At 59.0% G+C, this 22,534-nt stretch overlaps 3 protein-coding genes across 6 annotated transcripts in view; 1 reads left to right on the top strand and 2 right to left on the bottom strand.

The window, feature by feature from the left end:
- ADORA1 (adenosine A1 receptor) overlaps positions 1 to 5,203 on the top strand; it is a 35,863-nt gene extending 30,660 nt beyond the window's left edge. For all 3 annotated transcript variants that reach the window (XM_045787617.2, XM_087857012.1, XM_045787616.2), the window contains exon 3: positions 545 to 5,203. In XM_045787617.2, coding sequence (XP_045643573.1) covers positions 545 to 1,184 — 640 coding nt within the window. In that variant the 3' untranslated portion in view covers positions 1,185 to 5,203. The remainder of the gene's footprint in view (positions 1 to 544) is intronic.
- Positions 2,888 to 11,326, bottom strand: MYBPH (myosin binding protein H). Its single transcript, XM_045787615.2, has 11 exons — positions 10,920 to 11,326; positions 10,679 to 10,813; positions 9,754 to 9,921; positions 7,244 to 7,332; positions 6,685 to 6,880; positions 6,365 to 6,504; positions 5,662 to 5,821; positions 4,246 to 4,382; positions 3,917 to 4,109; positions 3,548 to 3,595; positions 2,888 to 3,135 (listed from the first exon to the last, which is right to left on the bottom strand). The coding sequence occupies exons 1-10, from the start codon at positions 11,146 to 11,148 to the stop codon at positions 3,579 to 3,581; spliced, it is 1,464 nt and encodes a 487-aa protein (XP_045643571.2). The 5' UTR covers positions 11,149 to 11,326; the 3' UTR covers positions 2,888 to 3,135; positions 3,548 to 3,578.
- A 2,893-nt stretch (positions 11,327 to 14,219) lies between these two features.
- On the bottom strand, positions 14,220 to 21,785 carry CHI3L1 (chitinase 3 like 1). Of its 2 annotated transcripts, none has more exons than XM_045787613.2 (10): positions 21,640 to 21,785; positions 21,336 to 21,365; positions 20,193 to 20,394; positions 19,624 to 19,680; positions 18,701 to 18,851; positions 17,753 to 17,877; positions 16,465 to 16,588; positions 15,806 to 15,988; positions 15,090 to 15,206; positions 14,220 to 14,940 (listed from the first exon to the last, which is right to left on the bottom strand). In XM_045787613.2, the coding sequence occupies exons 1-10, from the start codon at positions 21,662 to 21,664 to the stop codon at positions 14,797 to 14,799; spliced, it is 1,158 nt and encodes a 385-aa protein (XP_045643569.1). In that variant the 5' UTR covers positions 21,665 to 21,785; the 3' UTR covers positions 14,220 to 14,796. The 2 variants fall into 2 exon arrangements, with proteins under 2 accessions (XP_045643569.1, XP_045643570.1); XM_045787614.2 differs by having other exon boundaries at positions 14,220 to 14,858; positions 21,640 to 21,782.
- Between the last annotated feature and the right edge of the window lie 749 nt (positions 21,786 to 22,534).

Below are 22,534 nucleotides of genomic sequence, written 5' to 3'. Positions count from 1 at the left end.
GTTGTGTCAGCCGGCCTAAGGGGAAGTGTGGTTCACTGATGATCGGGCTGGTTTTGGGTCAGTGTCACACAGGAAAGTGCTGTCACCTTCCATGCGGCCCTGGGCAGATCACGTGATTGCTTCGAACCTCAGTTTCCTCCCTGTCAAGGCTTTCCTACCTTACAAGGACCGCCGCGCAGTGACCAATGACGCGGTGACCAATGGCGATGTGCTGGGCGGGCACATGTGATGGAGTTTTACTTTGGTGATTGTATTAAAACTCCTCTGGGAGGTCTTTTGTTATTTTCTGTTACGGTGTTTATCTTGATTTTTCATTCGTCATGATTTTTACGTTAACCAGGTTTCCCACCCTCTGCAGACGAGATGAGCCCGTGCGTTGCAAGCTCTGGCCCAAATCTTCGATCCTGAAGACTCGGACCTCTAGCCAGAGACCCGCACCTCCCCACTCACGGGGCCCTGGCGGGGAGAGGGGGCCTCCTCTTAGAAACCCCTGGGGGCGGGTGGAGCCTGGGGGGCGCTCACACTCTGCCCTCCCCTCCCCCAGGTACAAGACGGTGGTGACTCCGCGGAGGGCGGCGGTGGCCATCGCTGGCTGCTGGATTCTCTCCTTCGTGGTGGGCCTGACGCCCCTGTTTGGCTGGAACAGGCTGGGGGAGGTGGAGCGGGCCTGGGCGGCCAACGGCAGCGAGGGCGCACCCGTGATCGAGTGCGAGTTTGAGAAGGTCATCAGCATGGAGTACATGGTCTACTTCAACTTCTTCGTCTGGGTGCTGCCCCCCCTGCTGCTCATGGTCCTCATCTACCTGGAGGTCTTCTACCTGATCCGCAAGCAGCTCAGCAAGAAGGTGTCGGCCTCGTCCGGAGACCCGCAGAAGTACTACGGCAAGGAGCTGAAGATCGCCAAGTCGCTGGCCCTCATCCTCTTCCTCTTCGCCCTCAGCTGGCTGCCCCTGCACGTCCTGAACTGCGTCACGCTCTTCTGCCCTTCCTGCCAGAAGCCCAGCATCCTCATGTACATCGCCATCTTCCTCACACATGGCAACTCGGCCATGAACCCCATCGTCTATGCTTTCCGCATCCAGAAGTTCCGAGTCACCTTCCTGAAGATTTGGAACGACCATTTCCGCTGCCAGTCCGCACCCCCCGTGGACGAGGATCCCCCGGAAGAAGGGCCCCACGACTAGACTCCGCCTTCCGCTCCTGCCTGCCCACATTGGGGGCGTCTCAGCCCAGTCCCACTTCCCCACTGGTCCCACTCCTGAGCCTTCCTGGCTGGGCTGTGGGGTGTGGGTGCCCTGCACCTTGGGCCCTGGAGGAGGTTTGGGAGGGCGGTCCATGGGGGAGGAACCCGGTAACCTGAGGAGAGGAGGAAAGCGGCTTGAGCCTCCCCAGCTGTGTGACCATCCTACGGGCAGCCCAGTGCTTCAAGCTGGACGGACTGGGGAGACTGAGGCTGCCAAGGGGCCATGTGGGCAAGCTTGGGCTTCCATGGTAGTCAGGGGAGCCTGCTTGTCTCTGGTGGTAGTGGTACAACCCTGGGACCAAGTCTAAAGAGAGGAGAGGATCCCCTCCAAGATGGAGGGAGGGAGAGAAACGACCTCATGGTCTTGCCTTCTCTCCTTGCTGTAGGAGAAGGTGGCGGAGCCACTGAGGGGCAGGAATCAAGGAGCCTCAGTCTCTGCCTCCCAGGACCCTGAGCTCCAGGCCATGCTGGGTGCCAGGGTGCCTGCTCTCCCTACCCTGGGGAGCCTAGGTTTAGACTTGGGAGAGGCAGAAAGAGCGGGTCCAGAAATCATTCCCAACCTGCTTTATTCTCAATACCAGCCCTCGGACCCTGAATGGGGGCTCCAAGCCCTGTAGAGCTTATGTGGGAGTGGAAGTGCAGGCCTCACACAGCCACCAGGTGGCAGCACTGAGCCCTTGCTCTGGCCCAGAGCGTCCGGAGGAGGAGCCGGGGCTGTAACTACCTGTCATCTGGGCTACCAGCTCCACTGGCCCCTGATGATGGCCTGGACTCTCTGGAGTGACACCCATCTCTGCTGTTTCTGGGCCAGATGGAGAGGAGAGCCCGAGACATGCCAACACGAGGGAGCATTCTGATTGCCTGGGGAGGGGGGGTGGACAACGGAAAGTGCCAACCGTCAGTACTCCCGGGATGACTTGTGACCGGGCTGGAACAGGCCAGGGGGGACCACACTCCTGAGAGCGAGGCAGGAAGGTCTGGCTGGCATTTCAATGCCCCCAGTAGCCCTGGCACTTAGCACGGGTTTCAAGGGCTTTGGGGCTCTGAGGCACAGTGTAGGCTTTAGAACACCCAGGGAAGGGTCCACCCTCTGCCAAGCTCCGGAGACCCTTGTACAGAGGGGTGGGGGCGGGGTTCCGCATGTGATTCCAGGCTCTTCCCTTTCTCGGAGGTAGGATGTTCCCTAGCTCCCCAGAAGGACCACCTGACCAATAAAGACTGTGAACCTTAATGGAGAGCCTGCCCCTGGCTGCCCACCCCCACGGGCATCTGAGGGAGCAGACAACCTCAGCAGAGGAGAGCAGGGGCGGGATGGGGGGGCAGCAGGGAGGGTGGGTATGGAGGCGTTCAGAGCAAGGAGGGTTCCAGAGAAGAATGTCTGTTCTGATAGTTGTGTTCTCGGCATAGCAAACCCTGAACAGAAGGCAAGATCTTAAAAAAATCTCATGTCTGGAAACCCACCGTGACATGCTGAGGCCCCTCCCACTGCCACCTTCCTCCTGATGTCTTATGTGGAGACCCCCTCGTGGTGACGCATTCCACCCCCCTCGCTGTGACACAGCGCCTCCCCCATCACAACGACGCTCACCGTCACAGAGGCCCCCGCACTGTTACACACCACACACCTTTATTTGAGTGGTTCTCACCCAGAGTGCAACTCTCTTTAGGGGCGCTCCAATCTTTGCCCCTTCCAGGCCCCCTCGTGCCCAGGAAGCCTGGCCTGGGGCCTGCCAGGCCTACTCCTGGCTCCTGGGCTCCAGCCTCTGGGGGAGGGAGGCGAGGCAGGTACCAGAGAGGAAAGCCTTCAGCTGTCACGGTGGAAACGGGGCTCTGGGGCATCTGTGGAGCTGGATTCTGAGTCTGGTGGCCCCGACCCCCCAGGTCTGCAGCACCTGGCAGAGAACACTCTTCATGAGCCCTGGGGTTAGGCAGAGCTGGGCTCTACCTGCCCTGCTGAAGAAGCGAGACGGGGCAGAGGGACACAGCGCCCCTCTTTCCTTCCCAGGCCTCCCCCAAGGGCCCAATGCCCAGCCACTGCAGCTCTGGGACCCTTCCCTACTTGTCCAGAGCCTCAGAACCACCTGGGAGGGAAAGTGGGACCTAGGTTGTTGTCCCCTCTTTGCTGACCAGGAAACAGGCCCAAGGGAATGCCCTGGCCTGAGGGCACTCAGAGCCAGGACTTGACCCCTCTCCTATGCGCTCATTGCCCGGGACTGCAGGTTTGTCCTCAGAGCTGACTGCCACCCTCCCCTGTCCCCCTCACCCCCTGCTCTGGCCTCTGCCCCCAGAGGTCCAGCCATTTACCGTCCTCCTCATCACGGCCTCCTGTCGTTCTTCAGTGTGTGGCTGACGCTGGAAGAGATGTCACAGTCAGAGTGGGGGAGGGGAGCCTCTGCAGGGGACCCAAGTTGGGGGTAGGGGGACGAGAGCGGCGCAAGGCTACATACCCTCCCCCCAGGCAATCCATCAGTCCGGGTGGCAGACTCTCTGCTACCTCTGTTCCCTACGCTGGGCTGTCCTCTCACTCGGAAAATCTTTCCACTAACTGGACCTCTCCATCTTTACTACCCCGCTGTCTTGCCTTGAGTTCCAGCACCCAGCCTCATCTAGCCCAGCAGGAGAAGAGGTGGCCTCTATTAAGGGATGGTCCTTAGGGAAGGACGTTCCTCGTACCTTTCCCTTTGACCTCCAGCCGGCAGTCCACAGATGCCTCCCCTAGCACATTGACAGCCTTGCAGGTGTAGACCCCGGAATCAAAGGGGCTGGGCTTCCGGATCTCCAGGGTGCAGATGCCTTGCTCAGAGAGGGCACGGTATTTGGGGTCACCCTGGATATTCATCTTGTTTTTCATCCAGATGATCTTGGGCTAGGGGAGCACGGTCAGAGGAGAGTTGAGGCTGTGGGCTGGGCTGGGCTTTGAAGGGGCTGCCTGGGAAGATTCCTCAAGCCCACTGCCCCCACCCACCCAGGGCACGGGGCGGGGGGGGGGGTTCACCCCTTACCTTGGGCGATGCTCGGACACTGCAGAAGAGCTGAGTGCTGTAGCCGGGAGTGGAGGTGTGGTCAGCCAGGGGCTGAGTAAACGAGGGGGCTTCTGAGAAGTCTCGCTCCACAAACCCTTTAGTTTTGGCAGCAATATCTGGGTTCAGGAGAGAAAGGGGGCAAATTTGAGGTTACAGGAGTGGACCTCTTAGAACTGACTTCATCCATTTTCCTAAAATAATCACTAGAGCTTACACTTAGGTGTCTTATTTAATCTACATAGTATCCCTCTGCAAGAGCGGGTTTGTTATTACTATTTGACAGATGGGAAACGAAGGCCCTTTGTGAAAGAGTGACTTGCCCAATATCACTTAGTGAGTTTGGGGCTTTAAGGGTAGACAATCGCGCGAGGATCACGGCTCTCTGGGCAGAGGGCTGGTGGTCTGGAGGAGGGTCTTAGCATCAGTGAGGGTAGGAGACCAGCCATTTCGTTGCTGCTGTGGGATGAAGGAGTCTGTGGCAGGACCCCAGGCTCCTGGAATCTTCGGGAAGCCAGGCACGGCCAATGTGTGGGAACTTAGAGACAAAACGTCTCAAAGAGCCAGAAGAAAGCCGGGACCATGCCTGGGTGGGTCAGGGAGGGGACAGAGAGGGCAATGGGCAGGAAAACTGGATAGATGAGACGCTCTTGGCCGAGGCTGGGGACTTGCAACCCAGAGAGCCACATTTCATTTCTGTTTGTCTTTGGGAGACCTGACTGGTTTTCCTTTTTTAAACAAAAATGTCTTCCTAGTTCTGTGCAGCACAGGCTGGTGTTAAAAATTCGCGTGTGCCTTCCCGAGCCCACACAGACTCCGTGATGGTTGGGGGGGTGGGTGGAGATCGCAGGGTGACAGGGAGCAAGGGCTTGGCATTTCATATTTGACGCAAGCATGTCACGTGGCCGTGTGGAGACAGTAAATACCCATATCACTCTTGTTCATCTGTGTGGTTTTATATTAGGGTCAGGAGGCTTGTGTTTGAGCCAACTCACTGGACTCCAGCTACCCGTGCACCCTGCCCCGCAGAGTAGTTCCCTTGGGACACGGCACATGAGCCCCAGTGACCGCTACGATGCCGGCAGCCACCAGCAACTTCAGAATACGCGCACGGCCTCCCAAGGGGCGCATCTCCTTTGCGTGGGTTTGCTCTGATGTGTTTGTTAAAATCAATCAACCACATCCATTTCTTTACAGTCCCTCGTGTGAATGCGAGAGCGCCTGCAGAGCTGCAGAGGGGGTGTGGAGAGGGCTGCGGACACTCTGGCGAGCAGCACTGACGAGGACCTCATAGGGAGGGGTGCTGACGCGCCAGGACAGGCCCAGCCCGGTGGGGGTGGGGTGGGGAGGGTGCAGCAGGCAGGCCTGGCTTGGTTCTGGTCCCCAGCCCAGACCCACCTGCTTTCTGGATGCGGGCTAGCTCCTTGGTGGTCGTGGCCGAGGTGCTGAGCCCACACTGGTTCTCCGAGAAGACCCGAAAGGAGTAGGCGTTTCCCACGATGAGGTCAGAGATGGTGCAGGAGGTTGGGTGGTAGCGCTCCAGCACCGTGAACCATTGCTGCGGGGACCCCGGTCCGGTCATCCTCTCCTCTGACCCCCACCCTTGCCCTCCTGGCTTGTCCTGTGGCCCCTTCCTCCGGGGGGCTCATTCCATGCCTTATCCCGAGGAAGCTGAACCATCCAGCTTTGGGAGAAGGGGTCCCTGGATCTCTCAGAGGGGTCCTCAGAGAAGTTGAGATTCTTACTGCTCAAAGTGTGGCCTGAGGACCTGCAAACTCAGAATCACCTGGGAACTTCTGGAAAGTGCAGGATCTCAGCCCCCGCCCCAGACCTAACGAGTGAAGATCAGCATGTTAGCAAGATTCCCGGGTGATTCATAGGCGCATTACATTTCCAGAAGCTCTGCTCTAGACCTGGCCCCCCTCGCAGTCTTCAGGAGGCACCTGAGGCCCAGAGAGGAAAAGGGTCGTGCTAAAAAGCCACATGAGCAGTTAGGTTAGTGGTAGTTAGACTAGAACTTGGTCCCTGGACTCTTGGAGGGCTGGGCTTCCCAGCCACCTTGGCTACTTCCCCCAGCCCCGCTCTGCTCCAGCGGCCTCACCCCCGTCTTTTTGTCTGCCTTCTGCACTGTGTAGCCCAGGAGCTCCGTGTTGCCCGTGTCCTGGGGCGGCGTCCACTCAAGGGCAGCATTGCAGCCCCAGACGTCCAGGAGCCGGATGCTGCTGGGGGGTCCAGGTTTCTCTGCAGGACCAGAGTGCAAAGGGGGTGAGGGGGAAGGCTGGGCTTGCCGCAGAGCCCCCACACCCAAGATTTGGCTCCTGTCGCACTCCCTGGCCTGATCCCGTCAGCTGTCAGCTCTGGGGCAGGAGGTGGGGTCTCTGGGTCCCCAGCAGGGCAGCCCTGCCTCCCCCGGCCCCGTACCAATCACCAGGATGTCGATGGCTGCCTTGGCCTCCAAGCCCTCCAGACATACGGTGAGCTCATAGCATCCCGAGTCGGAGCGCTGGGCCGAGCGGATGAAGAGGATGGAGTCCTGGTCCCCGGTACGTACATTCACCCGCTGGCTGTCCAGGGCGTGGCCATTATGGGTCCAAGACGCCTGAGGCCTGGGACTCCCCTGGGAGGGGGGGGCTGTCAGGGTAGGTGCAGGAGGCGCCAGCACCCCCATACCCACTCCGTTCTGGGGATCTCTAGAGCTGTGCTCAGGGGAGCTGGCCCCGTCGGCCCTTCCCGGAGATGCAGGTGCTGCTCACCGCCTCCTTCCCCAGGTGTCCAGCCAGCCCTGGGGCCACCCATCCTGTCCACAGCCTGGAGAGTCACAACTGAGTCATGCGTACAACAGAGGGAGGGTGAAGCTATCTTGGTGGGTCTCATGAGGGTCTCGTGAGGCTCCTGACACTTCCGGAGTTCCTCCAACACACCTCAAGTAGGGGCCCTGAATTCCATTCAGGCTGTTATCCTGGGCAGGGGCCATACTTACCTGGAAGGGGATTTGCAGGTTGACTGGCTCTCCCACCTGGCGGATGTAGGTCTGACGAAGGTGGCGGGGGACTCGGATCTTGGGGGCCTCTGCATCAAAGGGAGAAGGGAGGGTTAGCACAGCGTGGGGTTACTGGAGGCTACTGTGGGAGGCAGGCGTAGGAAACAAGCAGTGAGGGCTGCTGGCTGGGCAGGAGGGCTCCTAGGTGTGTTCTGGGGCTGCCTGCTTGTGGGAAAGGCAAAGCTCACTAGTGGAGATCCAGGGGCCCAAATTCCTGAAGGCCCTTGGGGAGTTGAGAGCTGGGAGGTTCCAGGAGGGCAGGCCCTCCATGGTGTGAACTGGTAAGCATCCTGGGCACTCCCTTGGCGCCCTGACCCTGCCAGGCTGGGATTTAGCCTGCAGCCCAGGCATTCCTGGGCCCCAGATGGGTCCTGGCGGGCTCCTTGGCTCCCCCTAGTGGCGAGCAGGTGCTGCACCTGTCGGCCTGCATTCCCAGGAAAGGTGGCCATGCCTTCTTCCTCCTAATTCAGCACCCTCTATTCCATAACAGCCCAGAACGTCCAGAGAAGCCCGTGTGAGATCCATTTGCCCATTTCTCTGTCGGAGGCCATATGGGAGGATTAGGATCTCTCCCTTCTTAAATGAGGCCAGAGCAGACATACCCCTTCTTTCTCTGCCACCCCTCCCACTACCTTTCAGTTGCACAGCTGGGAAGTCCTTCCTGAAATCTCACTTCAGTCCCATGCTACAGCAGGGAGCCACCTTCCTGACCATCACCTAATCAGGGGCAACCACCAAAGCCACTGGGCATTCCGAGGGAGCCTGCAGCAGCCCCTGCCATCGTCCCCCTGGGCGGGGGCAGGAGGGGTGGTGGCGGAGGCTCCTCGGCAGAAAACAGGTGGCCGCAGTTGGGCAGTGGCACACAGGCCGGAGGGGAGGAGACGTGAGAAGGAACACTGTGTCTCCGAGGATTAGCTGTGCAGGCACTTGGCTCTGGGAGCATAAGGAGTGGAATGCTCTAGGGGCAGCTGCAGGGGGCCAGGAATGCTTGGCAGCTCCAGGTGGCTAAGAAGGGACAGCTGAGAAGCCGAGGATTCTGGACAAGGTCTCCACCCTGCCCTGCCCATGAGGAGGGCTTGGCTGGTCCCTGCTCGTTCATGGCCTCCTCCCCCTCTTCTCTCCAGGAAATCCCCCTCTCTCCTGCCAGAGGAATTTTAATGGAGTCGTAGGTGCTGAGTCTGGCTGGCTCCTTCAGTGTTGGGCCTTGGAGTAGAGGGCCTTCGCCTCTGTACCCTCTCAGAGTCTGAGCTCCTGGGGCAGGTCCAGGACCCTCCCAACCAGGCAGGCTTCTTGGCACCTCCAGGCTCGAGTCGACATGTCTACACTGTGGCTGCCAGGTGGGGTCATGTCTCTCCTAGACTCAAAGATTAGGAGGGTTCCAGAGAAGACTCGCTGATGCTTGATGGCACAGGAATGGTCCCGTGTGGGAGGAAGGTTCTGGGATTGCTGCTAATAGGCTGAATGACCTCAAGGGAATCCCTGGGCCCCTTGAGACCTGCTTGGCTTGGATGGACCAGCTGTCACAGTCTGTGATTCTCAGCTCCCTAGCCCTGTGGTTCCCACATCTCTTGGGTCTGGAAGTTGAGAACTATTTCTTTGAATCCAAATTGACCCCTCCTGTGGCCCTGAAGCCCACTCTTTTTGAAGGCCTTGTCCAAAATTCTGGGGTCCTTATGTGGGTGTGGGGGAACAAGAAGGAAGGTAGAGAAAGCCTCAAGCCACCTGCTGGCCTGTGTCTCTCTTCACCCTAGGCCCTGGGCTGTCCCCAAAGACCTCAGATCAGACCAAATGACTCAGTGCCATTAACAGACTGAAACCTGATCGGCTCTGGGAAGGGAGCAAGGGCAGGCTTGAGGCTAATGCTCCCTGCAAATAGAACTCTTAGCAAAGGGACAGCAGCTGGCCTCCAGGGTCCCCAGCACACCGCTGCCCTCTGGGGATGGAGAAAACGTCGCAGGCCTGCAGGCTCTCGTCTTTCTCCCACTAGGGACGTGGTGGGATAAGAGGCAAGCAAAGACTTCTCTCTGTTCCAAAACCTTTGGGAGGATCTGGAACCCAGGCCCTACGACACGAGCAGAGAATGGGCAGAAAATGAGCTTCCCAGCTGCTGGAGGGATTCAGATTAGACAGGAGGAAGAACAGAATGGCTCTTAGCATTGGGACGCTGAGGCAGGTGACCTGGGGAGCTTGAGTTTTCATTTCTGGGGGTCAGCGAGCCCCTCCCCCAATGCCACTCAGGGACAGGCTTCTTTGACCTCCAGAGGCTTACTTCTGAGGAACCTGGAACTTTCTTAAGGCAAGATGGTGATAGCATGTGGCTTGTGCGCGTGAGGGTGGGATGGGGGAAGATGACGGTCCTGCTGCCTCTGCCCATTAGCCTCAGGTTTCCCTACCCATCACAGCAGGTGCCTGGGAAGAGCTGGGGCAGGAAGAGAAAGGCTGGGCTTTACCGATGATCTTCTGGACGTGGACAGGCTGTTCTAACACAGCTGGTGGGCCAGCCCCCGCAGAGCTCACTGCAGCCACACGCAGGAAGAACTTGTCCCCCAGAGCCAGGTTCCGCACCGTCAGCTGGGTCACCATCAGGGGCCGGGCGTTCACGGGCACCCACTCCGAGGCTGGGGAAATGGACAGCATGCAAGGCCCCGGCTTCACGGCCATGGGCATCCTTCTCAATGGGGCTTTCCTCCTCCCTGGTGATCTGGGCAGTTGACCTCCCTCCCTGGGCCTTATTTTCCCCCTTGATCTCCTTCCCTGACTTCTTGTCAAATGGCATCAAAGACACCCGGTGTTTGAGCTCTGGAATGGTGGTCAGAGAAGGTGTCCCTAAAGCCCGGAGAGGGTTGGACACATTTGCCAAGTCATGCAGCAAGGTAAGGGCAAAGGCAGGGGCCAGCCTGAACTTGGCCACCATGGAGGTGAACAGGAGAGTGGCAACAGGAGTTGGGCCATTGCCCGGATCCCCTGTTTCTCCTCACTGTTTTCTACTCTTAAGGCTTCCCACCCCCAGCTTTTCCGTCCTCCCCTCCTGCTTGCTCTGCCCAAGCACGCTCCTCTGAGAGTCAACTTCTCCTTCCCTTATCCCAGCAGCATCCCCAGCGGCCCTGACCCTTCTCTCCCTGTTACTCACTCAGAGGATCCTTGGAGCTGGAGGCCGGGGGTGGGGTTGGGGGGGGTCCCCTGAGGTCATTTGGACATCCCCCTGCCTCCGAGGTCCATCGGGGTGAGCAAGAAGTGGTAGGTGAGTGGGTTGAGGGGACCCCTTGGACTTTCTTCTTCTGTATCGCCCCCGGACTGGCCCAACTGCAGGCCCAGTTGCTACGACCCCCAAGCCTACCTCCCCTGGGAGTACGCAGGGCTTAGCCCAGAGCTCACCTCCCTCTCGACAGAGCTCCAGCACATAGCCCTGGAGCCCCAGCCTCCCTAGCTTCTCCGGTGGCTCCCAGCTCACGGTCACCGAGCTGTCGCTCACATCCTCCAAGGCCAGCAGTAGCGGGGCACTGGGCACATCTGAGGAAGAAGCAGGGTGAGATGAAGAGGTCGGTGGTGAACTGTCCCCCGCCCGCACTCTCTGCCACACCTGCTTCCCTCCTGCACCTGCCCCGCCTCTCGTCACCTTCACTTGGAGGGGCTGGGGGGGCTGCGACAGGGGCGGCGGGGGCTGCCGGGGCTGCGGGGGCAGGTTCCTGGGAGGCAGGCTCCTGTGGCGTGGGAGCCTGCTCTTCCCCAGTGGACTCCAACGCTGCCGCTTCCCCAGAGGGCTCTGTGGTGGGCGCCCCGGCTGACTCAGAGGCGGTCTCCAACGGACCACAGGCGGGGGCATCCGAGGCGGCTTCTTCTGCCATCGCCGGGCTGGCTGGAGGTGGTCAGGCTGGAGTGTGTAGGGGTTAGCACGGGAGGGTCTGGGCCTCCAGGGTGCCTGGGACACCTAGGTCCAGGCTTATATAGTCAGGGGCTGCCCCACCCCCCGCCAAATGATGATTCCCAGCTGTGGGGTCAGGTCAGGCAGGGGGACTGGGGGGCAGGGAGATGCCTTGGCCAAGAATAGCTCGGGGGAGGAACTGCAGGGTCCCTTGAGGAGCACACTACCTCGTCCATCACTCTGATTGGATCTCAGCAGCCAGGATGTTGGTGCCCTGAGGGGAGGAGGGCCCAGATGGGTGAGATGGGGCATTGCCGGGAGCTGGTGCCAGGGGTCAGGGCAATGGGAACAAGAGCTTCCATCTGGAGAAGGAACCCGGATCAGGCTTTACACGTGGCCTTGTGGAGCCCCTTGTACCCAGGGCTTCCTGGCCTGAGCACCCTTCCCTGGGGAGCACTCCAGCTTTGCTTCTGGGATCCCACACTCCCCTCGGCCTCACATTCCCTGGGCCTTCTCATGTGTGCTGTGTGCTGTGTGGGGTTGAGGGCTCCAGAGGGGGAGGGGATTGGGGTGCCCCAGGTGGGGCTAGCTGGAGGAACGTCTTCCAGCAAGGGGACCCCAGGAAGGGGGCCTAAGGCCCCCGGTTACTGCTTTTGCTGGAGAGGCTGGAGAGGACCCAGTCTCCCCAATCCTGTGACAATCCCCTAGTCCTTGGCAGTGAGATAAAGTCATGAGGCAGAGCTGGAAGAGACCCCAGAGGAGGATGGCCCTCTGAAACTTCGAAACTCTCTGAAGCAGGAGTGCTAACGAGGCAGGTACAACCGAATGTCTAGTCACGGATTCATTCACCCAATAAAATGTTCAGACTGGCAATCATTTAACAAGCCTGAAAATACCACGTGTCAGGGAGGAGGGGGGGCCACGGGCACGGTCATGGTGGGTGGAAGCGGCGGTCCTTTGGAAAAAGGGAGACAGCGTCTGGTAAAAACGGGGAAATGGACATACCTGTGACCCAGCAGTGACGGCCCTAGAAACCGTCACGCGTGCCCAAGACACAGGCACGCAAATGGGCACAGCAGTACTATTTGTAATAGCCCAAACCTGGGGAAAGCAGCTGTCCCTCCACAGCTCCCTGAGGAGCACGTGTGCACCTGTGATCCAAAACATGGGATGGGACGAGCCAACGGCAGCCGCGGGGGCGACCTCACAGATCTAACAGTTTCGTGGTGAACGAAAGGAAGAAGGCTCAAGAACGGTGGGATCCCATCCAGGTTAAATTCCAACGCAGGCAACCCCAGGCTCTCTTCTTGCAGGGGCTCCTGTAGGTGGTGAAACCCAGTGGGAGGCAGGGGAGGTCAGGAGCGGATGTCTGGGCTGGTGGGGTTTCAGGGGGCACTACTGAGGTCTCATTTCCCTTCCTAGGGTGGGGGTAGTGTGGGGGGGGTTACACAGGTTTTTGCCAGTTAGTAATTCTTTAAATGAAACAAATCCATTTTATGCACTCTTTTAAAAGTAAATACACATGTCATTTATTAAGGCCCTCAGCCACACGCAGGCTCTCCTCCTTCCCCAGGACTGGCCACACAGGAGTGGGGCTGCCTTTCCCTGCTGGTTGTCCTCATTGCGGAGTGGCAGTGGAGGGCCTGGGGAGCCTCAGGGTCCGGCCCTGCCTGGGTGCCCGTGCCCTCTGCCAGGTGACTCAGTGTCCTGCCAGGCAGGAGGCGGGCCCCGGAGACCCGATCCCCATCCCTGGCCTGTGACTCCGCAGCTATAAGTGAATGTGACTAACTCTGCAGGACCCTGAGTCAGCCCTGCGGAGCTTGTCCCAGGCTGGGGGAAGGGTGGCTCCAGGGAGGAGGAGGGGTGGGGGTTGGCTGCCCGGGAGGGCTCGCAGCCCCTGGGGTTTTGAAGACCCTTGTGTGGTGGGGTGGGCAAGTAGTGGGGATTAAGGAATCCCTGGCCCCACTGGCCCGAGATGAAATGCCAGTTTCCCTCCCGAGGCTCTGGCCAAGCTCTCACTTTCTTTGCCTTTAGCAGGGCTGTGACCTTGGGATCGGGCGCATCTGCTCAGCTCCAGCTGGTTCAGATTTCAGGGTGGCCAATAGGTACTTCCTTCCCTACACCTCAAACCAGTGTCACAAACCACTAGGCCAAGTCACGGATAATCGGAACATGAGGGAATCCACACATAAATTCTCTTTGATTTTGGAGTGTGTCTCTCGACTCTGGATACAAGGCATGCCTGGGGCCCTGGGAATTCTACAGAAACCTGATAAGAGCGTTTCTACCTCATAAAGGCTGCAAGACAGGCTGGTCTTCTGAGCCCATCCCGTCTCATCTGTATTCCCATTCCACCTGCCTGCTACCTCATGTCCCCGGCCAGTCAGAGCAAAGCAGCCTTGTCTCTGCTTGGGTTGAGGGCCTAGTGTGTCCCAAGAGGACAGACAAGGGAGACAGAGGGCTGAGCCGCAGCTCTAGGACATCTGGTGTATTTCAGCCCCCCTAATGGAAGGGGCTTCTTAAGGTCATGGGCCACCCACTGATCTCTGGGAATCTCAGAGGAGGCCACGTCTCAAGCACCCTACGGAGACTCCAGGCCTGGGCTGAAGAGAACATGCAGGAGGACATTGGGGTCTCCTTGGAGCCCTGAATGGCCAGAGTCAGGGCTCTCTAACCTGGCCCTGGGTTGGCTCCCTACCCCTGCCAGGGCCTCAGAAGAAATGAAGGTTTGGAATGTGGCTTCTTTCCTAATACCTGCTAGCCTTCAGGAAACAGAAAAGTCTTCTTTCAACAAGGATCTATGTCAAGAGGTCTGGGCTACTTTACTATCTGGAAGGCCGTCAGCCCTCCTGGCTTAAGTCCACGGCGGATGGACCTGGGGAGGCTGGCCTCCTTTTGGGGCTCCCTGGGGCCCAACGGAGGCCAGGGTAGCCTTGCCTTCTGCACCTTCTACAAACTCCAAGCCCCCAAGGCTGAGAGAGGAATCCAGAAGAGACGAGGGAGGGGAGCCCAGGGGGTCCCAGGGGGCCACAAAGAGACCGAAGCAAGCGCCAGCACACGTGAAGCCCTGGAGCTTTACTGAGCCGCAGCCGTGGAATTAGGAGAGGGAAGCGGGAGGGGAGACGTGCTAATGTTCCCGGGCACAGGTTTCAAGTTGGGCTTTGCAGAGGCTGTAATTAGCGTGGTGGCTGCTCCATGAGAGATGCTTGGCTACTTGTGCTGGCCAAATGGTGTCCTTTGGCAAGAAGGCCTGGGGGTAAGGGAGTCCAAGAAATCTCCTTGGGTGGGTCTGGGATCATTGAACATTTTCACAAATCAGCAGGGGTGTGCTGACCCCGTGTCTTACACGGTGCTGGCCCCCAGGCCTTAGCTGCCCACGACCCCACCTCTATCTGCTGGTCCACTGGAGCTGAGCTCAGATGGCTCTTCTGTGGCCCTCCACATGGGGTCCAAGGGAGGGAGACTGAGGCTCAGTCGGGGACTCAGCAGGGCGGGCGATGAGGCTCCGGGCCGGCAGGAATGCTGCTCGCCCCACTGTGTGCAGGACAGGGGCTAAGCCTTGACGAGCGCGTCCTTGATGGCACTGGTGAGAGGGAAGCGCACACCCCCGCCACAGAAGACACCCCGGAAGTCATCCAGGTCCAGAGCCCACACCATGGCACCGGCCAGCTGCCGGTTTCTCAGGTACTGCACCTGGCAGGGAAGACCCGGAGGGGGCAGAGCTGGGTTCCCCGGCTAGAGCGTGCCGGGGCGAACGTGCTGCCTGGGCCCCTGCCTAGGGAAGGGAACAGCAGGCACCCAAGACCTGAGCCACCCCACCACCACGACCCAGCACCGCCCTCAGTGCAGGGGACCTGAATCTGGCTGCTTGGAGCAGGGGCTCCCTCTCCCGTTTCATCCTGGGGGGTGGCCTGGAGAACCTACCTTGTTTTTGACGCTCTCCTTGTCGTCGTACCCCACCCACTGGTTGCCCTTGGTGGCATAGGGGACCTGCTGGCCAGTGAGTCTATGGACTGTGGCTTGGTGGAGGAAGTCACAGATCTGAGCAGAGAACAGGGCAAGGTGGCATGGAGAGCTGGGTGAGACGGTGCAGGTCACCAGGGAGATGCCAGTCCCCAAATCTCTTTCAGCCCCTTGTGTCATTCTGCTCAGGACATCTGCCCCCAGCCCCCAGACTGCAGTCCTTATGCAAATGTATGTAAACTAGGTGCAAATGTCCCAGGAATCTGGGGGTGCTGTAGCCTGAGGGCATGAAGGGGACTCTGATTTGCTTCTGGCATCTTAAACAGGGATGTGGGAAGTGATGGGCTGACATAAGGACTGGCCCAAGGTGATACAGAGCAGCAGGGGCAGGGTCCAAAAAGAACCCTCCTTTTGGCCACTGCTCTTTTCTGGGCTGGCAGGAAAACCTCAACGAGGGCCAGAGGGGTGTCTGGGAGCTTGGGGGTACAGACCAGGTATGCCTGCAGGAGACTTAGTAGCAAGAGGCCTGACCTCCCCCCTTCCTCCCCCTCAGGGTGCTAGGTTCACAGGAACATATGTTTTTATTCCCAAAGGAGCCAAAGGGGGGTGGGGTGGGAGGCTCACCTGCCTCAAGGCCTCTGGGTGTGTGGGGATTTTACCTTCTCCCTCGCTCATACCTCATAGTAGGCCAGGGTCCCCTTCTCCTTGGTGAAGCGGCCTGGTAATCCGGGCCCTGAGATCGGGGCTCCCACGCTGGTCTCGGAGGAGGCCAGAGTGAAGCTCCTCCCAAAGGTGGGGATGCCCATCACCAGCTTATTGGCCGGGGCCCCCAGCCTCAACAGGTAGCTCACGGCATAGTCCTGGGAGGGGGTGGGGGAGAGGGGAGGAGCTGTTAGCGGTGCTGGGGCTGCAGGATGGGCAAGACTGTACAGTTCCCTCTGCCGCCTGGACAGGTGGAGTTCCAGGCGCACCCAGCGTCTGGGACTCGCTTCCTCCTGAGAGCTGATAATGGCAGTCTAAAATGCATTTTGTAGTTGTGTTCTCGAAAAGATGGTCTTAGGTATAGGAAGGGATTATTACTATTGGCAGCCAATCAGGTAATCGGCTCAGGTTACACAGTAAGTGCAAGGCTGGTCTAGACCGGACTCCCGCCTCCTCCCTTCTGCAGGCATGGAGCACTCACAGACTTTGGGCCTCAGTTTCCTCATCTGTGGAGTGGGTGCCACAAGCCCTCCCTTGCAGGATTCCTCAGGGGCACGGGCTGGTGTGTGAGCACTGGCAGGTGGCAGGTCTCCGTGGCCCCTCCCGGCCAGCCACCCTCCTTCCGGGCACTCACAGCGTTGTTGAATCTGTCAGAACTCGCGTCCGCCTGGCCTCGGAACAGGGGGCTGTGATGTCCTGTGGTCTGACGCCAGGCTCCGTGAAAGTCATAGCTCAAGAGGTTGATGAAGTCCAGGTATCTGGGGAAGAGAAGTCAGAGGGCGAGGCGGGAAATTAGAAAGGCTCTTGGCCTCACACCCATCACCCCAGCACAATGGGAGCCGGGCGGGCAGGCACCCAGAGGCAGCCCCGTAGAGCCCTGTGAGTCACTGTCTGGGCTGCCGGGCTGCTTCCCCTGCGCCGCACCCAGGAGTGGGCTCAGAGCCCCACAGGTGCATTTAACGCAAGAAGGCAGCTCTTCTGTTATGCCCCCAGCACACAGTCGGGAGCTGGCCTCTGTCTTGCCGTCCACTCTCCACGTCTGCCACCTGCCACGTTCATCTCAGTGAAAGCAGATTAAGAGTGACATCAACAGACAGCCTGGTGGGGAAAGAGCTGGACCAAAGGATGGCCTGAACCTATGATCCACTGGAGTGGGGAGGAAGGCTTACACACACACACACACACACACACACACACACACACACACACACACACAGAGCCGCGTGAGAGGGACCGCACGTGCGTTGCATGACTATGAGCTTCAGATGTTTGGGGCAAGTGGCTGACGGTCACCTAGTTCCCACCTCCTAAGTGATCAATTTAAACACTGACTCTACACCGCCCCAAGATCATAAAGAAGATTCTGGAAAGTCATAGTGAAGAGCCTTTGTTCTTTACTCCCGGGTTTCCTAAGATCCATGTCTTTGATTCCACTGAGACATCAGCCCGCGGGGCTGTGAACTGCTCATCCTCACGCGCAGAAAGGGGCAGGGTGAGGAAGAGGAGGGGTGGACAGGGGAGGGGTGGCCTGTGTGTGTGTCTGCACCCCGAGGCATCTAGCAATGCAAAGTGTACTGCTGCTGCGCTGTGTCTCCAGTGACTGGAGCTGGGGGTGGGGGGTGCCCGGAGCGGAGATAACGCCCCATGGCGGCTGGCCGGTTTCTATGTCATTTCCTACCTCCTTTTCCACAAATGCATTCATAGAAACTCTCTCTACTGGTTAGCACAATTCCCGGCGTGAAAAACGGACGCACAGGGATTACGGTGCCCCATTTGACAGATGGGGAGACTGAGGCATGGAGAGCCGAAGTGACTTGCTCAAGGCGACACATGAAGTTTTTGGAAGAACGGGGACTAGAAATCCAGTCTTCTGATTCTGCGTGGAGCGCTGGGCCGGGGGTGGGGGGCGGCGGGAGACTCACTGGGCTATCTGGGCGACGTCGTAGCCACTGTCGATGGTCACCTTGCCCGCGGACACTGCCGCGCTGAGTAGCAGTTGCTGTCTCGTTCCCTCCTGGGCTTCCCTCGCAAACTCAGCCTTCATTTCCTTGGTTGGGAGAGAGGCAGGTGAGCAACAGAGGCTCTGGCAGCGTCAGAGGGAGCCTTGTGAGAGAGGTCAAGGTCTCCGAGTCTGTCATTGACCTTCCCCATCTGCGGGGACCCCCAACCTGACAGGGCTTCAGGGGAAATGCTAGAGTGGTCAGTGGTCCCACCTTGTGCTCATCCGCCCATCTTCTAAAAAACACTTTGGACCCATCACACCCCCACACTCCACACACGTCTATCAGTTGAGTAACTGCTCCCTGAACTAGAGGAACCATGAGGACAGATGTTTTTTGTTTTTTTGTTTTTCAGTCTGTGTTTTGTTCCTGCTGGTACATGAGACCACAAAATTAAAGTGGTCTTTCAGTTTATATTTAGTGGTCTTTAAGATTGGAAAGATATTGGTGCTGTGGACAATTTGTCTAGACAATCACTCTGCCCCTGGGGTCATGGAGATGCTCGGACTGCCCTCATCGGATGTGGCCAAGTGCCCCCAAGGCAGTGCAAGCTGGGGAGTGGCAGCATCAGTTTGGGACCAAACAGTGGATAACAATTCTCCCCCACTAGGTGGGCGCTCCGCTTAGTGACCTTCTGACGACCCCAGCGCACCGCCCACCATGGTCACAAGATGTCTTCCTTATTGTGTCAGATCTCAGGGCACAGGCCAGGTTGTCTTTCGCCGGTCCGGGTCCCCGGACCCTGTGGCCAGGAGGCCTCGGGCCCCTCTCTGCCTGAGCTCAGGGGGCCAGCCGCTGAAGACAGCTCCTGCCCACACCGCCCCCTGGTGACAGCCCACCTTGGCCCTGCTCTCCCCGCCCAGACAGCACCTTGACCAGCCTGGTGAAATAGCGCCTGTCTCTCCGTCCAGGGTAAAGCCAGGCCAAGTCGAGCCCGTCGAAGCCGTGGGTTCGCAGAAATGGCGGCACCGACTTGATGAAAGTCCTGCGGGTCCTGGCCTTGGAGGCGATTTTGGAAAATCTAGGGCCCGAATCACCCCAGTAGAGTGCTCAGTGCTGATATGCCGGCGGCCTCGGGCATCTCACGGGGCTTCTGAGGGCTGTGAAGCCGGGGCCTGAACCCCCGAGCTCCAGAAAGGCATGGCTGGGATGGGGCCCACCTCTAGGCATCTCAGACAGAGCTCTGGAGCGGCCAATCCGGGCTCCAGGCCCCGCTCTGACGCCTACTAGCCAAGCCGCCTTGGAAAGACCATAATCTGCATCTCCGTTTCCTAGTCGGTGAAGTGGGGATAATTACCATGTCTCACAGTGCTGTTGTGGGGATCCCCTGTGATCGTGGATGCACGGGGTGCCTGATGCCGAGCGATCACTCAGTAAGAGGCAGCTGTTAGGGCCATGTCTTGCCCCCTTTTTCAGCCCTGCTCCAACCCTACCCACTCCAGGGAGTCCCCAAGCTCTCCACACTCCCCAATTTTCCATTCCTTCCACCTCTCTCCTTCCAGCCCTAAGGGCAGTATCTACCAGAAGTTCGGTGTTTTCAGGTCTAAGAGGCGGTAAATGGAGCACTGTCAGGGAGTCAGAAGATCACTGGCGATGTGCTGTGTGACCCTTGGCAAGGCCCTCGCCCTGTCTGGGCTCTGGTTTTTTCTCTGTACATGGGGTGGGCCCCTGACAACCATCTAGGCCCCCGGGCCTGATGGGTCTGCAGCCCCTGTGGCTCTCTGTAGTGGGTAAGGGAGACCTATGCCTCCTCCCCCCCCCCATTCCATCATCCTCTGGGGACTGGGTCCTACCTTTGAGAACCAAAGTTCCATCCTCCAACAGATAGGAGGGTTGTCAGGTTGGAGTTCCTGTGGGGCACAGGGAGGCAGGAGGGCGGGCGTGGAGTGAAACTGATGTAACATGGGCCGGTCCCATGGGTGGGAGGCTGCTGCACGCTTCCAGCGTTGGGCGGGAGGTCCTTCCAACCCCGAGATTCAGGGTTCTGGGAGGCATAGCCTTTGCGGGAGTTACTCTGAGGTCTGCTGCCCGTTTTTATTTCCCCTGAGTGCGGAAGCCAGGATATGGCAAAGTAGGGTCATGAGTACTGTCTATGTTCCCTGGAGAGGTACCCCCAGTAGGAGAGAGGGCTCCCCTTCCCCAGGGGTGCTCGGCTCGCCTTGTTCTACAGCCTGTCTCTGCCATCACCAGGTAGGGCCCAGCACGTGCCCTCATCACCTGCTCCCACCAAAGCCCAGGCCCTCCAATTCCCCAGCCAGGGTCCCGGGGGCTGTCCCGCAGCCTCCCGAGCAGAGGCACCCTGCCCTGGGACCAGCCAGTCTAGCCCTGCATCCCCTCCTGTCCGGGCAGCCTGGGGCCCAACCTGTTCTTGAGCGTGTTCAGCGTTTTATAGAGGGTGACATCGTTCCACTCCCAGGTGTCGATCTCGTTGCTGCTTATGTTGGCGAAGCTGTAGATGACGTGGGTGCAGAGGAAGGGGTCGATGGCGTCCGGGAGGCAGCTCCCCAAACCGTCCCGGTACTGGGCCCAGTTGGTGTAGTAGCAGACCAGTTTGGACGCAGAGCCTGGAGAAGAAGTCTGGGGTGGTGCCTGGGCCAGGATGGAGCCAGGGGGCCTCAGGCTGAGCCCTGCCCTGAGCACTGTTGGGGTACTGGGGGCTGGTGCCGAGATGTGAGCCAAGTTAGAACTCTCAGCGCGAGGGGCTGGCTCGGTTTCCTCTGCCTCTGATGAAAATAAGGCCTATTCTGAAAATGCTTTGAACAAATTAAATGCAGTGGATGAATATCCTGCAGACTAAGGACAGGGCACTGTGTGCGGTGAGCTTGGGGGCTGGTGAACAAAGGTAAAATGGGACTTGGTGCAAGTAAAGAAGGCTTCCTGGAGGCGGTGGCTTGGAAGGAGAGGAGGGACCCAGCCCCAAACAGCCAGTGTCAGAAGACCTTGGCCTTCAGAGGGGAGCCTTGGGGAACCTGCAGGGGGTCGTCGATCTGGGGTGCTCTGCTTCTTCTCTGCCTCCCTGCGGCAGTGTCCCTAACTTGTAACCCACCCAGAGTGGTGGTCCCCAGTCCCCCTCAGCCCCTCCCCCAAGCTGGGGCACGATTCCAACGGACCAGGAAGCTCTTCCTCTCCTCATTCCAAGTCCTCCTCCTGCAGAGTGAGCCTCTTCCTCCCTCCCGGTTACGGTTATGGAGGAAGAACAGCGGGCATCTCTCGCCCATGCTGCCCCTGGGCCCGTCCGCGGTGCCCACCAGGGCACGAGCCCAGGCCTCCAGCGGACCAGAGCCTTTGAATGGCTTTTATTTTGAAAAATATCAAATATACAGAAAAATAGAGGACAGTGTAATAAACATCCCTACGCATATCACCTTGGTTTAACAAACGTTAGTATTTCTGAGCCATTTGAATCACAGAAGAAACTGCAAAGTGCTCCCCTCTGCCAAGACCTCCTCTCCATCACCCGCACCACACCCCTGTCTCCTGTGACTTGAAAGAGGGGGCTACTTACAGCTCTGGAGCAACACGAGGACCAGGAAGCCTGAAGGGAAATCCAGAGTCAGACCCCCTGCGAGGACCTCCTGCCCTCCCTTCTGCTCCACCCCCCCACCCAGGCAATCAAGGGGTTAACTCCAGTTGCCCTGCTCTGTCTCCTCCTCCTCCTCCCTCTGGTGCCTCTGTTTCCCCTCCCTCCCCAACTCTACCCACCCCACAGCAGGTAGGAGGCCAGCCTCTTTGTGCAGTGGCTCCCTGGGCTGTCTGGGCCTCTTAGCCTGAAAACCCACAACTGAGCCAGCCTTGACCGTCCCAGAGACCTGTCTGAGCCGCCCTCAGCGCCATCCTGGCTGCAGAAGAGCTGGCTGTGGTGTGGCCGGGTCCTGTGCCCTCAGCTCCCGTGTCCAGCTGCTTAGACAGGGCCTCTTCCCCCGGGCCTCACGCTTCTTCTTTATACCTGTCCCCTTCCACTCCCACGGGCCCCCAAACATTCCATTTATGGGAACTGAGCTGTGTCAAGGAAGGAAATACGGGCTGGGACGCAGCCGGGGAGGAGCACTGTGGGCCACAAGACGAAGATTGAGAAACCCTGGAGAGTTTTGAAAACTTGAGCCAGGTCTCTGGGAGACACCTGCCACCCACGGGGGTGACGATCTGGTTGCTCCCGGGTGAGTGACCCAGCCTTATTCCCAGACACCTTCCTCATTGCCTTCTGCACAACCTCCCCCTCATTTTCCGGCCTGCAGTTTCCGGGCTTTTCTGGCAGCCTCTCCGTTGGCATCGCCAGCCCTCCGCCCAGGCTCTCGGCCAGGTGGAAATGGGGCACAATTGAGTTCTGTAACCCGCAGCGCCCCAAACAAGGCTGTTATTTTCTTTCTCCCCAGGCCCGCAGCATCCTGCCTGACCTGCTCCCCCCTCAGACTTTCTCTCTCCAAGCCTGGTTCCCGTAGCCTGGCCCGAGAGTCAGGTGCAGTTCGGACAGCCTGTGAGCGGTAGCTGTGCTGGTAATTAAAGGGAAATCTGGGGAGGAATGGAAAATCCCCCCCCCCCCCCGGCTGCTCTGAGGCCCGATGCTGTTTGGCTTCCTTTTCGAAATTCCGGTTCCAGGGGGCGAGAGGGCTTCTGTCCCAAGGAGTCCATTCCCGCAGCTCCAGATTTCCCCCAGGAGCAGATAATCCCAAAAGATCGAGAACCTCCATAATCTCCCTCAGGGAT

This window comes from Ursus americanus, chromosome 2, assembly GCF_024610735.1.
Source record: "Ursus americanus isolate L20-20 chromosome 2, mUrsAme1.1.p, whole genome shotgun sequence".
Classification (NCBI taxonomy): domain Eukaryota; kingdom Metazoa; phylum Chordata; class Mammalia; order Carnivora; family Ursidae; genus Ursus; species Ursus americanus.
The sequence above is the reverse complement of the archived record's forward strand: the minus strand, read 5'-3'. Positions and strand labels throughout refer to the sequence as shown.

Excerpts from the sequence above, each read along its gene's own strand:
- MYBPH (XM_045787615.2), bottom strand. The coding sequence starts at position 11,148 with ATGGCAGAAGAAGCCGCCTCGGATGCCCCCGCCTGTGGTCCGTTGGAG. Across the intron at positions 10,814-10,919 it reads CCCAGCCCCTCCAAGTGAAG|ATGTGCCCAGTGCCCCGCTA; the intron begins GTGACGAGAGGC and ends CTTCTTCCTCAG. Across the intron at positions 7,333-9,753 it reads CCACGTCCAGAAGATCATCG|AGGCCCCCAAGATCCGAGTC; the intron begins GTAAAGCCCAGC and ends CCTTTGATGCAG.
- CHI3L1 (XM_045787613.2), bottom strand. The coding sequence starts at position 21,664 with ATGGCGCTGAGGGCGGCTCAGACAG. Across the intron at positions 21,366-21,639 it reads GCTGAGGGCGGCTCAGACAG|GCTTCCTGGTCCTCGTGTTG; the intron begins GTCTCTGGGACG and ends ATTTCCCTTCAG. Across the intron at positions 17,878-18,700 it reads ATTTCACCAGGCTGGTCAAG|GAAATGAAGGCTGAGTTTGC; the intron begins GTGCTGTCTGGG and ends CTCCCAACCAAG.